The 12,886-nt window shown below is 33.7% G+C and overlaps 1 protein-coding gene across 3 annotated transcripts in view; it reads left to right on the top strand.

The window, feature by feature from the left end:
• The window catches only part of Itgav (integrin subunit alpha V), a 93,715-nt gene that overhangs the window by 52,789 nt on the left and 28,040 nt on the right, over nt 1-12,886 (top strand). For all 3 annotated transcript variants that reach the window (XM_076866883.1, XM_076866882.1, XM_076866886.1), the window contains 6 exons: nt 543-595; nt 1,005-1,207; nt 4,996-5,187; nt 7,718-7,763; nt 9,396-9,503; nt 11,806-11,864. In XM_076866883.1, the coding sequence (XP_076722998.1) occupies nt 543-595; nt 1,005-1,207; nt 4,996-5,187; nt 7,718-7,763; nt 9,396-9,503; nt 11,806-11,864 (661 nt within the window). The remainder of the gene's footprint in view (nt 1-542; nt 596-1,004; nt 1,208-4,995; nt 5,188-7,717; nt 7,764-9,395; nt 9,504-11,805; nt 11,865-12,886) is intronic.

The raw sequence follows: 12,886 nt of genomic DNA, 5'->3' as shown, positions 1-12,886 counted from the left end.
ATGAGCTCCTTTCTATATTTTTTTCCAAACAGTAATTTTTCTATAGTAGGGGTTTCATACTGGAAAGCCAGTTATTATCTGTCATTAATAGCTATTGTCAATTGTCCATACTACATAGGCATCCATATATGTGTATATATATATATGTGTATGAAACTGATTTTTTGGTTCAATTAAAATGTCTGTCTGTGACCATCTGTCTTTCTGTTAGTGTGTCTGACTGTTGTGTTTTGGGGGAATGCAGAGGAAGTGAGATAATAGAACTGGGAAGGAAAATTGACTATACTTGGGCACATGTTGAAGATACTGGAATGATGTGTGTGGAATGTTTTTCCCATAAATCTAGCAAAGTAAAAAAGACTCATTAACTGATTTTCTTTGTTGTGTAATAAACAAAAGAGATTCAGATTGAAGCCCTTAAATGCAGAGAAAAGAGTAAGGGTTTCAATGTGGTACGTGTAATACGTGTAAATATTAATAATAAATATTGTCTAAGCCAGTTAGATGAAGTATAAACACTTCATTTTTGTCTTTGTCTTCAGATGGCTGCATATTTCGGATTTTCTGTCGCTGCCACTGACATTAATGGGGATGAGTAAGTTTTAAAAAATGTTTCTAGAAACTGTTTCCTCTCTTGTTTATGAATGCTCTACTAAAACTAAACATTTTTTCTTTTGTTTCTTGATTCCCTTCCTGCTAATTTTCTTTCTATTTGTGGAATTAATTTGAAGCAACCTCAATCATGAATATTAGGCAAACTCTATGCTGGTCACAATTTTTTCAGTAGTGTTTATAATGCAAAAAAAAAAGTAAGCTTAGGAACTACTTATAGATTTTTAAAAGAGCTAAAGCAAGGTTTGACTTTGAAATAACTGCTGTGATAATTTTGTGCTTCAGCACAAAAGAGAGGTGCAAAGAGGGAAGTAGCATTTTAATGAGAAAGAAAATGCTTACTAAGAGATGGAATCCAATCTTGCTCTGGTGAGAAGATTTTGTGCTTTCAGTTATGCAGATGTGTTTATTGGAGCACCACTTTTCATGGATCGAGGCTCTGATGGCAAACTCCAAGAGGTGGGGCAGGTCTCCGTGTCTCTGCAGAAAGCTTCCGGAGAATTCCAGACTATAAAACTGAATGGGTTTGAGGTCTTTGCACGGTTTGGCAGTGCCATAGCTCCTTTGGGAGATCTGGACCAGGACGGCTTCAATGGTAAGATTGAAATCCAGCAACTGTGGGTTCCTGATGCTCTGTGTCCACCTGGGAAAAGTCCTAGCACCCATCTAGAGAAGTTTGCATGAGTGAACCTTCCTAGAAAGATAGGATATTTAAAGTCAGGTTGTCTTTTTTTTTCGTTAAAGATCAGAGCGAAGTTTTCAAAAAATCAGCTCTCCTGAGGTATTATTCATGAAGCTTCAAGTTAGAGTGTCAGATGGTTAATTTCTGGAAGAAAGCTTTATTCCTGTGGAGCCCAGTGCCAGCTGCTGATTTTTCTCTCTGCCTCCTGCTAAACAGCAGTGCCCTCTACTGTCCATTTAATTACAAGTGAAAAAACGAAAAACAAAAATAATGCTCCCAGCACAGTGTCAAGGAAGTGCTGATTCTAACTCTAATCTCATAGGTATGAGTTGCCACTAATATTTTTAAAGTCATAACTTTATTGTGTCTAAGACTTTCTGAGCCAGACTCTTTGCCTCTTCATGGGGACCTGTAAAAGGTCCATTGTTTTTATAATAGTATCATTTTAGTAGCTATATGTATCTTTAAAAAGCAAGGTTGGCTTTTACTATAGTACTCTTTTCAGAAACATGAAATATATGTCACAAGTTACCAAGATTAAAAAAATACTATTAAAAATCTTTCTAGGGATCACAGGATAGAGAGATGAACTCTTGGTGTGTTTGTATAACCAACAGTGTTTAGGGATATGCTTCCCCAAAATGTAAAGGAAATTGATTAAGAAAAACACTGCAGAAGTACAGAAGACTTACTCTCTAGTGGAAAGAGAAGTGTTGTTTGACTCTGGGCTCCAGTTCTACTTCATGAGTAGTTGTATGTTATATACCACTCAAGTGTCATCTTGATTAACCCTAGAAATATTCAACATTAGTGAACAATAGGTCAGAGGCACACTTTGCTTCCTAAAATAGTCTGGAAGATTTTAGACACCAAGATAACTTAAAGTAAATCAAATAAAGCTGTGTTAAACGGCTCATAATAAAACATGAAAAGAGTACAGTAAAACATGCCAAACCATTACTTACTGATAACAACTACCACCTAGAAAGTACAGGCCCATATTTGAGGTTCTACTTTGCATAAAATGGATGAGTTGTTTGCTATATCAGTGGGCCCCTGTCTCCCAGGCTTTCTGGGAAAGCCTGGACTTGTTTTCTGTCAAGGGTATTCTAACCAGTTTATGGAAGTTTCCTTGATATTGTGATCCAGTCATTATCTCATCCTTCTTATTAGATTTTAATAATAGGATATGATCTACCAACACAACAAATATAAACAACAGCTAACAATATTGAAGTTTTAGAAAGATTTTATAAAGAGATTTTACTTCCAGAGAGAGATACCATAGAGGGTGTTGATGGTCTTCCAAGGTTTTACCTTAGGTCTTATTGTCCCAAGTAGTAGTTCTTGAAAGATAAGGAATTTAGTGGAAAATTGTCTGAGCTGGATTTGTGTAAATATATCATTAATTATAATATAACTGGATCTATTTTTGTTCATGGCTGATAACAGTAAGTGTCATTGTTTCTGTATTTCTGTATCCTACTCTTTCTACCTATCCCCATCAGGAAAACACTGGGTACTATCAAGAGGGTTATGAAAGGCAAAACAATAAAGTTATATTCCGCGATTTTACATAGCTCCAGGGTAATTTTGTGCAGTTTTTGCCAACATCTTTTCAGAAAAGCAGGGGGAGAAAAAAAAAACCAACCAGAAGAGAGCAACTAAAATGATCAAAGGAGGAAATTGATTGCATGAAAATATAGTGCTTTTCAAAAATGACAGCCAAGAGAAAAGATAATAAGCATGTATAAAATATTAAAGGGATTAGAAAAATTAAAGATTATTTGTAATAATAATATCTTAATTTTAGAGCCATCTTTTGTTGGGAAATTATATTTTAATAAATACTTTTTAATGCACATATTAATTTAGCAATTGTATTTATATTTTAAAACTTCAAAAAGAATAACAGAGGGATTCTTAAATAATTTAAATACTGAATTTTAAAGGATGGTACATTCTTAGTTCCCATTAAGAACAAATGTTATGGTAGGTGCTGAAAATGAGCCCATTTTTTCACATATACATTTTCCCTCTTTAAAATGCATGAACCCACCCATGTCTTTATGTAGTGGCAATGTATACATGAAAAAAATAAACATTAGAATGTGATTATCACAGTGGGCATAATGGTCTTATACAATGGGTGAGAGATCAAGGTATCTTTGGTGTCTGAGGGGTTGTCATTGAGGAGGAATAAAACAGTTTGGATACATTAAGGAACTGGAGGCTATTTGGTGTGGCAGGTACAGAGGGACCATTAGATGCAAGACAGATATTTGTCCTTGTTCTCATGAAGCTTGTTTTATGGAGATTCATAGAGTAAGTAAACAAAAAAATGAGGAAATGCAGGTAGTGTGACTGGGCTTTTTTTTTTTTTTTTTTTTTTTAAGACAAAGTACTATAATAGGGAGTTCCAAGAGTTCCAAGATAGTACAATACAGTAGGGGTCCTGAGGGACAAGTACTCGGCCTCTTAGAGTTTCTAGGAAAGGCCTCACTGACAGGATAGCATTTCATCTATGACCTATGGCAAGCAGAAGCAGCAAGGCTTGAAAAGCTGTCGAGCAAAAGTGTTTGGACGAGAAAACAGCAAAGGTATGCCCAGAGATTAACTTGGTGTGTTTAGGAAATAGAAAAAAGGTCAAGATTGCTGGGAAGAGTGGGTGAAACAAAATGGAGGAAGGTAGAGAGGGTAGGAGAGGGAGATTTTCAAAGTGAGCAGAAGACATACCAGGCACGACTTAGGTCTTATTCTAAATGCTTTGAGAAATAATTGAAGGCTATCAAGAAGGGGGATCTGAGACAGTAAGGTTAACACTGGCCGGCTCTGAAAAGAATGAGCCATGGGGAAAGACTAGAAGTGCGAGGCCACCTGAGTGGCTGCTCCAGGGGTGCAGGCGGAGCCTGGCAAGGGCTTCTCTAAGGTGGTAGCAGGAGAGACAGAGAAATGGATGGGTTTATAATATATCTTCGAATTTATAAAGATCATAGTGACCATTTGATATTTTGGAGTTTTTTTTTTTTAAAGAATTTTAAATTCTATTTGTTTATGTCATTTCATTATAAATTGAGCAAGATCAGGATGAAGTTATAACCTTCAAATTTCTGAGCTGGATTTACTTCTGCTTAGGAAAAACAAAAGCTATGCATAGCTAAATAAGCTAGAAATTTGAGAACTAATGAACTTTAGATGGATCTTTTGACAAATGCCCATCTCCCTGTCTACCTCCTAATTTTAAAAATAAAGCATTTTAAGTCTAGAAAGGTTAAGTGGTTTGCCCAGGGTCAGATCCAAAAATATCTGGCTCTGAATTAATGTCATTTCTACATAGTTTTGCTTGAATCTCCTTGAATTAGATCGTTACTGTTGAATAGAAAGTACTCTGTTGAATTTTGAATCAATATTTAATATGATCAAGAGATTCTAAATTTTTTTTCAGTTTTTTAAATTGTGCATTATAATTATACTTAATGGTGGGATTCATTAATGGCACATTTTTATATACGCACGTAACATAATTGGATCAGTCTCATTCCCCAGTAGGTTTCTATAAATATTAAGATCACTATGTAAATAATTGTAAACACTAAGACTTCCTTCTCTCTGTCTTGCCCATCTTCCCTGTCCCCTTTCTCCTGAATCATTGTTACCCTTCTCTTTTCTTCTCTCATCCTCGCTCTCCTTTCCTCCCACAGATATTGCAATTGCTGCTCCCTATGGGGGTGAAGATAAAAAAGGAATTGTTTATATTTTCAATGGAAGATCAACGGGCTTGAACACAGTGCCATCTCAGATCCTAGAAGGGCAGTGGGCTGCACAGAGCATGCCACCAAGCTTTGGCTATTCCATGAAGGGAGCCACAGACATAGACAAGAATGGATATCCAGGTGCTTTTCTGTAAATGCATGTGGCTCGTGCACTTTTTCAGTCCAAATAGCAAAGAGTACTAATTGCCATTCTCTTGATTTATATTACACATTATTTCAGTTGAATATTCCAAGCATTGATCAGGCCTCCCCTGTACAGAAGACACTGTTCTCAGTACAGGGGACAGGAAGAAAGGCAGCTGTTTCCTGGTGGCACACAGTATGAAACACGTAACTCTGAGTCCATTTCATTGTCTTGAGGTCTATAATAAAATGTCAGAAAAAATGTTGTAGAAGCTATAAATAAAAACCAAGTGCTCATTCCAAGTTTTTAAATGTTAGCCATTGTTTTTGTACTTAATGATATAGCATTTTCGTGGACTTGCCTAGATTAATGTGATTTTTTTAAAAGATAAATTATTTATTTAATAAGGCTTGTGAGGGGACACAAGCTAAGTTAGGTTACTATGAGGCCATTTTTCTAGATGTGAGAAGAGATTGAGGAAGTCATTTGCCCATACTTGCTCACTGGGTTAGTCCATTAGAACAAGCAAAACCTTTTTCAGGCTCTTATATACATGGAGTATTACAATGAATCCAGGATCAAAGTAGGTCTTTTTTTTTTAATCTAAAAAAATAAGAGAATGTAGATCACCTTTGTTGTTGAAATAGTTAATAGAAGCTCAATATACAAGTATGTTGAAACGTTTCTAGAAATAAGAAATAAAGTTTACTCTTATCTATAAATTGGCATTATTTCCAGTTGTATGTTATAATAAAATATTTATTATAGAACTTTTAGAAAATACAGCAAAGCATATTTTTCCTATGCATTCATATTATTATTTTTTCTTGGTACGAGGGATTGAACCCAGTGGTACTTAATCACTAAGCCACATCCCCAGCCCTTTTTGCATTTTTATTTAGAGACAGGATCTCACTGACCTGCTTAGGGCCTGATTTTGCTGAGGCTGGCTTTAAACCCTTGATCCTCCTGGGATTAATGCTGCTGGGATTAGAGGCATGCACCACCACGCCTGGCTTGCATTCATACATATTTCTTAACAAAGCAGAATCATGCTTTGTAAACTGTTTATTCTATATTTTGTTTTCTTAAAGTATCAGAAACAATTCCCCTATTTTTCTTCTAAAACAAATTTTAAAATAAATTTGTTTCTAAAATAAATTTTATGTTTCTCTCTAATAAATAGCTATATCATATCTAACTTTACCTTATTTGAGGGCATTTATATCTTTACATGTAATTCTGTTGCATACCACTGAATATTTCCTTAGGACAAAATTCTAGAATTGGTATGTCAAAGATGTGCACTTTATGAACAGCCTTAAAAAATAATTCCATTTCCGCTACAAAATGGCTTTTGTCAACTTTTTCAAAAACATTCACTAGCAGTAAAAAAATAATCATTTTCCCACACTGCACTTCTTTTAAAATAATTTGGAGTACCTAGTAGATGTATTATATTGTTGTTGTTGTTGTTGTTATTATTATTATTATTATTATTATTTTGGGATTGGGATTGGACTCAGGGCCACTCGACCACTGAGCACATCCCCAGCTCTATTTTGTATTTTTTCAGAGTTAGGGTCTCACTGAGTTGCTTAATGCTTCACCATTTCTGAGGCTGGCTTTGAACTCATCATCCTCCTGTCTCAGCCTCCTGAGCCACAGAAAATATTATTTTGTTTCAATTAACAGTTTTTAACTATTAATGAAGATAAGCATTGTTGTTTATTTGTATACTTACTTTTGGAATTTCCTTTTTATGTTTTTTTTTCTCTCCTTTTCTATTGAGACGCAATTTCTCTTTCATTCCTTCATTTTTAAACTTATGCAGTGCTTTAAATATTGACAATTTTTAACTCCTTAGCTCTTTTATACATTTCCCAGTTTGTCATGTTTGTGTCTTTGGCATAAAGATGTTTTGAATTTTAATGTAATTCAATCTGTCTGTCTTTATTTGCTCTTGTATGCTTCTCTGCTTAGAAAAGGCTTCCTCAGATTGAACTTGGATATATTGTAAAATGCATCTGTGGTTTCAGTTTTTTTAAATCATTAACCAGTTATGCTCTTATGTATAAAAACTAATGTATTTTGTTCTTGCTGATTTGAATGCTGCCTGCTATCATATTCAACATATATGTATACATGTGCTTTCTTGTTTTTGTTTCTAAAACGAGAACTGGTGGAAAATTTTATAAAAGTATAAATACACAGGCATCTATAAAGCTTTTGCCTTTGGGGAGTGTACATGTTTGCTGGCTATACACTTCTGTATTGGTGCTCTTTTTATGAAATAGCCAACAAAAACTTTTTATCTTCCTGAATGAAAGTCTGGTTTATGATGAGCATTTGCAATGATGAACACTTATTATAGTTTTCCAGTGTTTTATCCTCATATATCTTATCTTAGAACCTTTTAGTTTTGAGAAAATGTTTAAATCTTATGTGCATTAAGCATTTCTAGAATGATACATAAACTTTAAAAACAATGATTATTACTAACATGTTCTTTTGCTTTTTCTTAAGACTTAATTGTAGGAGCTTTTGGTGTAGATCGAGCTGTCTTATACAGGTATGTTTCATGTTCTGTACTATGGGAATATTTTGAATTAAAAAAAATTCTTTCAGTTAAGTCCCAGTGTTTGAATTTCAGTTTTAATTTTCTTAGAGTAAGGATAAAACTTGTTTGTTCTTTATATTCAGGATTTGCTGTGGGTAAAGAGTATTTATACAAGGAAGTCTCGAAGAAAATAACAGTTTAGACTTTTTTATTTAGAAAAGTATTCAGAGTTTTTGCTCATTGTCCTTAAATTTTGTTCAGAGACACTCTCCTATGCTTTTCATTTCTCTTTAAAAACTGTATGGATAGGGGCTGGTATGTAGTTAGTGGTGGAGCACTTAACCTAGCAGGTACCAGATCCTGGGTTCCATTGTGAGCCCCTTCCCCACATCAAATGTATAGGCTGTATTTTCCTATAAGAGGTAGGAAACCAGCCTGGTGTTTGTGGCCCAGTATTCTATGACCACAGTGATTATGTAATGGATCCCCACATGAATATTTTTTGTTAGAAAAATGTGTAAAAATTCATATTTCTCTATTTTCCAACTTCATATATATTACCAGTTTTCTGTCTTTCATCAATTCTCATAGAATATCAACTGGTATCTCAAGTAGATTAATATTTCTACAGATGGAGATTAAGCATGGTAGGAAACCTAACATCGATGCTAAGTAGTAGAGTTTGTAATGGCTCAACCTAATTACAGCTTTGGGGGAATGTGTGTACTTACAGATTTCAGGGATTTGTTGTTTTGAGGCAGTTTCATTGACTTGAGTCTACTGTATTTTTGTACAAGATGTAAACTTGGATATTTGAAGTTTGGAAAACTATATTTACAGGTTGTAAATACCTATCTGAAATTCTTGGGATCAGAAATGTTTCAGATTTTAGAATTTTTCTAATTTTGAAATAGTTACATAGACTTTACCAGATGAACATCCCTTATAATAAGAAATATGAAATGGTTCAAAATCCACAACTTTTTGAGCATCATGTTGGTACTCAAAAAGTTTCATATTTTGGATTTTTTTTAAAATTAGGAGTGCTTAACCTGTATTTTATTATTTTAGCTTTAAAATTGCTGCTAATGAAGTAATAAATGCATGTGGTGCATATTCAAACAATGCAAAAAGGTCATAGAATAAAAATATATTTTCTCATGTCAATTACTAGTTTATTAGGTATGCCCTACAAAAAATATTCATGTATTAAAAGAAATCACGTGCATACATGTATGTGTGTCTGTAGGCATTCTTTCTTTATTGTGGGATTTTGATGTACCTTAGAGATTATCTTATGTCAATACAGATGGATTTATGACACTCATATTGCATTGCATTAAGTAGGGACCTTGTAACTTACTTAAGCATTCTGCTTTAATGGACTCAGTTCAGATTTGTTGGCCAATTGTCCCGCTTTTCTTGGAACTGAGCAATTTCCCAAGATGCAGGACTTTCAGTGCTGAAATTGGGAAAGTTTTGGGCAAACTGAGGCAGTGGTCATCTTACGTTTGTTTCAATGTTTTTTGCTCTTAGAATGCTTTAGATGTTACTGTATCATGGTGAATGTGAACCTAAAATGCTGAGATCAATCCAAGTTTCAGCTTCTAAGTTTGAACTTTTTTCTTCCTTTTTTAAAAACAGGGCCAGACCTGTTATCACCGTAAATGCTGGCCTTGAAGTATACCCTAGCATTTTAAATCAAGACAATAAAACCTGCCCATTGCCTGGGACAGCTCTCAAAGTTTCCTGGTAAGGATATGTGTTTAATAATAGTTGTGATTAATGGTTTGATTATTGTAAGAACAATTAAAAATTAAGATGGCAGGGCTAAAATATTACTAAAGCAGTTTCTGTGGATACACTCCATGTTTAGGCCATAGATTGGATTATAGAAATAGTGTTCCAAGAAAAATTTCTAGAATGCTCCAGAAATACTCAATAAATTACTGTAAAATTTATTTTTAAAGAATTATATGGTCAATGGATATATTTAAAAAGAAGAAAAAGCTAAAAAGATCTCAGAACTCATTTTATAAAAATTTCATTCTAAACAGGCCCTTTTAAATAAAATCTTTTTTTCAATTAAATTTTTTTTTCTTTTAGTTGTTGATGGACCTATTTTATTTATTTATTCATATGTGGTGCTAAGAATTGAACCCAGTGCCTCCCATAGTCTAGGCAAGGGCTCTATCACTGAGCCATAAACCTAACCCTTTAAATGAAATCTTTAAAAGATAATGTTCTTTTTCAGATTTCAAATCTGTATGGCTGTATGGTAAAATTACTTTGCCTTTATATTTTGATCTTTTACTTGTTTCTTTCCTAAGAAAAATACAATATTTTTTCATAAGTCTAGTGTCTGACTTCTCTGCCCCATTATTTTCCAAGTTTATCATGTGTATGATACTCAGGATTTTTGCTTTGTTTTCTTTCTACCTGTATTATAATTTCTTAAGTTTCTTTTAAACTGACTCATGTTTTATCTCAAAGTATTTTAAAAATACAATTGGGGAGGGCTAGGGTTGTGGCTCAGTGGTAGAGCGCTTGCCTAGCATGCACGTGAAGCACGGAGTTCAATTTCTAGCACCACATTAAAAGAAAAAAAAAATACGAAATAAAGGTATTGTGTTCATCTACAAGTAAAAAAAAAAAAAAAAAAAAAAAAAAAGTCCAAAATGGAAAAGACAATATCTTTCTCATATGTGAAAATAAATACAAAACTAACTATTGGAAGCTTTTGGCCCTGTGTACTTTAACATCACTTAGAGGAACACTGTTCACATTCTTTACTTGCACAGAAAAATTGCAAAGAATTATAGATAAAGAGGAAAATGATTGGTAACCAGGAAAATTTTATTTAAAAAGAGCTAATGATAGTTATTTTCCTGATTTTGTTTTGAATTATTATGGTCATTAAAATCTTGAAAAATTTAGCTTATTCATGGGATTACATTAATCATTCCATATTATTTCTCTTAATTTTTATTGATTGTTAATCAAATTATTTTCAAGATTTTGGCTTCTAGTTTTACTGCCTTTCTTTCCTTCACTCATTTTTTATGTTTCTGTGAAGATGCTAATAATATGCTTGTAATTATGCTAATAATTAGAAGACTTCAAATGCACTAATTGAAGTACTAGCTTTCATCTAATTTTGACCATGATACACAGCTAGAAATAAACCTTGCACCATAATCCTATAAACCCATTACTTACATCAACTTTTTTTATTTTATTCACTTTTTTAAGATGCTGGATACAGCCAACTACACTGATTTCATGACCTGTTAAGATATTGTAAAGCACATCCTTTAGAGAAGCTTGGTAATTAAAGGATGCTTCAGTGGATCGTTTTTTTTTTTTTTAATTATATAAGACATTATTTTAAATATAAACTGGCATTTCCCTTATTTAGATTTATCAACAGGTTCTGTAAACTTGAATGGAGGTTAGGAAATTATTTTTCTTATCGAGGTACCCTGAAAGGAAACATGTTTAACTTAATGAAGAATGAGTTTAGTTAGTCTGGGTAGTTTCATGTTTTGAGAACAATATTAAGACATGAAGAAAGATGCAGGGCTTCCTGGCCTTAACTATGCAACATCAGCCCTCTGCACCTGCCGTTTCTGCATTCTTGGTTTCAACCAACTGCAGATAGGAAAAAAAAAAAATTATCGTCTGTACTGAACATGTACGTACTTTTTGTTTTTACTTATTATTTCCTATATTATTGTGTATTCCCTGACAATACAGTAGAATGACTATTTACATGGCGTTTTCATTGTACTAGGTATTATAAGTAGATATGACTTAAAGGTAATCTAGAAAAGACTTAAAGTATGAAAGAAGATATCTGTAGGTTATATGTAAATTCTGTGCTGTTTTATTAACGAGCATCCACTGATTTTGGTATCTGTGGAGGTTGAAGAGTAGTTCACAGAACCAATCCCCTACAGATACCAAGAGGTGACTGTATAAGAAATGTGAGATTTGAATGATATATCTAAGCTGGATTATAGGATTTACATGTATATATTTTCTTTTCCTACAGTTTTAATGTCAGGTTCTGTTTAAAGGCAGATGGCAAAGGAGCACTTCCAAGGAAACTTAGTAAGTGTCCTATGAAAAATCAAAGTATTTTAATACTCTTACATATACAGCACTTAAAAATGTTATAGGATACTTAGTAACTCAAATTGTTATTGTTTTTAAACTGAATGTTTATGCTTAAACACATTTAAGATAGCAACCTAATTACTTTGGCAACTGTTAAGCCAGTAAATACATTTGAGAAATAATATATTTATTAATGGACATTGTGTGCAAACTAGCCCACAAAATAGCAAATATAATGCACCATATATAAATACAGCTTTTAGAAAGGTAAGCATGTAATTATGTAAGATGAACTCTGAGGGGAATGAGTATCCTTGTTATGAGTAGATGATAGATATCTCACTAGACTGAGATATTTAGCTTTATATTTCTGGGAAATACTGAACAATCTTAGATATAGAGATGATTTAGGAATAGTGAGGAGAAAATGTTTTCTTCACTAAATTTAATCTAGCCAGCAGAGTGTACTTTCTTTCCTAAAACAATTGATGTGACCCTGAGAGCAAAGTAGGGATATTAATCAATATTGCCAGAATTTGCCAGTACATTAGATAGTGACAGGTGCTAATGAGTAACAAAGCAAAGAGGAGTACTGAAACCCTTGGGCAGGTGTTCATGTGAGTGAGTCCAGCAGGACCTCACTGGAGGTAACTTCTCTATAGAGACCTGCAGGAACAGAAGACTGGTTCACACAGAAGAAATGACAATTTCAAGAAGCCCAAGGAAGGGCTGGGGTTGTGGCTCAGTGGTAGAGCACTTGCCTAGCATGTGAGAGGCACTGGGTCCGATCCTCAGCATCACATAAAAATAAATAAATAAATAAAATAAAGGTCTATCAACAACTAAAAAAAAAAAGTCCAAGGAAGAAATGTGTCTGTGTGTTTGAGAGACTGCAAGGAGAGCAGTGTGACTCAGTAGAACCAAACATGAATCACAATAACCCTGGATTTTCACCTAAATTTGAAATGAAAGTCAATCAGTATTTAAAGAAACTTGAAAAGAGAGCTGTTGTGTTA

The sequence above is a fragment of the Callospermophilus lateralis genome, chromosome 9 (genome assembly GCF_048772815.1).
Source record: "Callospermophilus lateralis isolate mCalLat2 chromosome 9, mCalLat2.hap1, whole genome shotgun sequence".
In the NCBI taxonomy this organism is placed as follows: Eukaryota; Metazoa; Chordata; class Mammalia; order Rodentia; family Sciuridae; genus Callospermophilus; species Callospermophilus lateralis.
The sequence above is the reverse complement of the archived record's forward strand: the minus strand, read 5'-3'. Positions and strand labels throughout refer to the sequence as shown.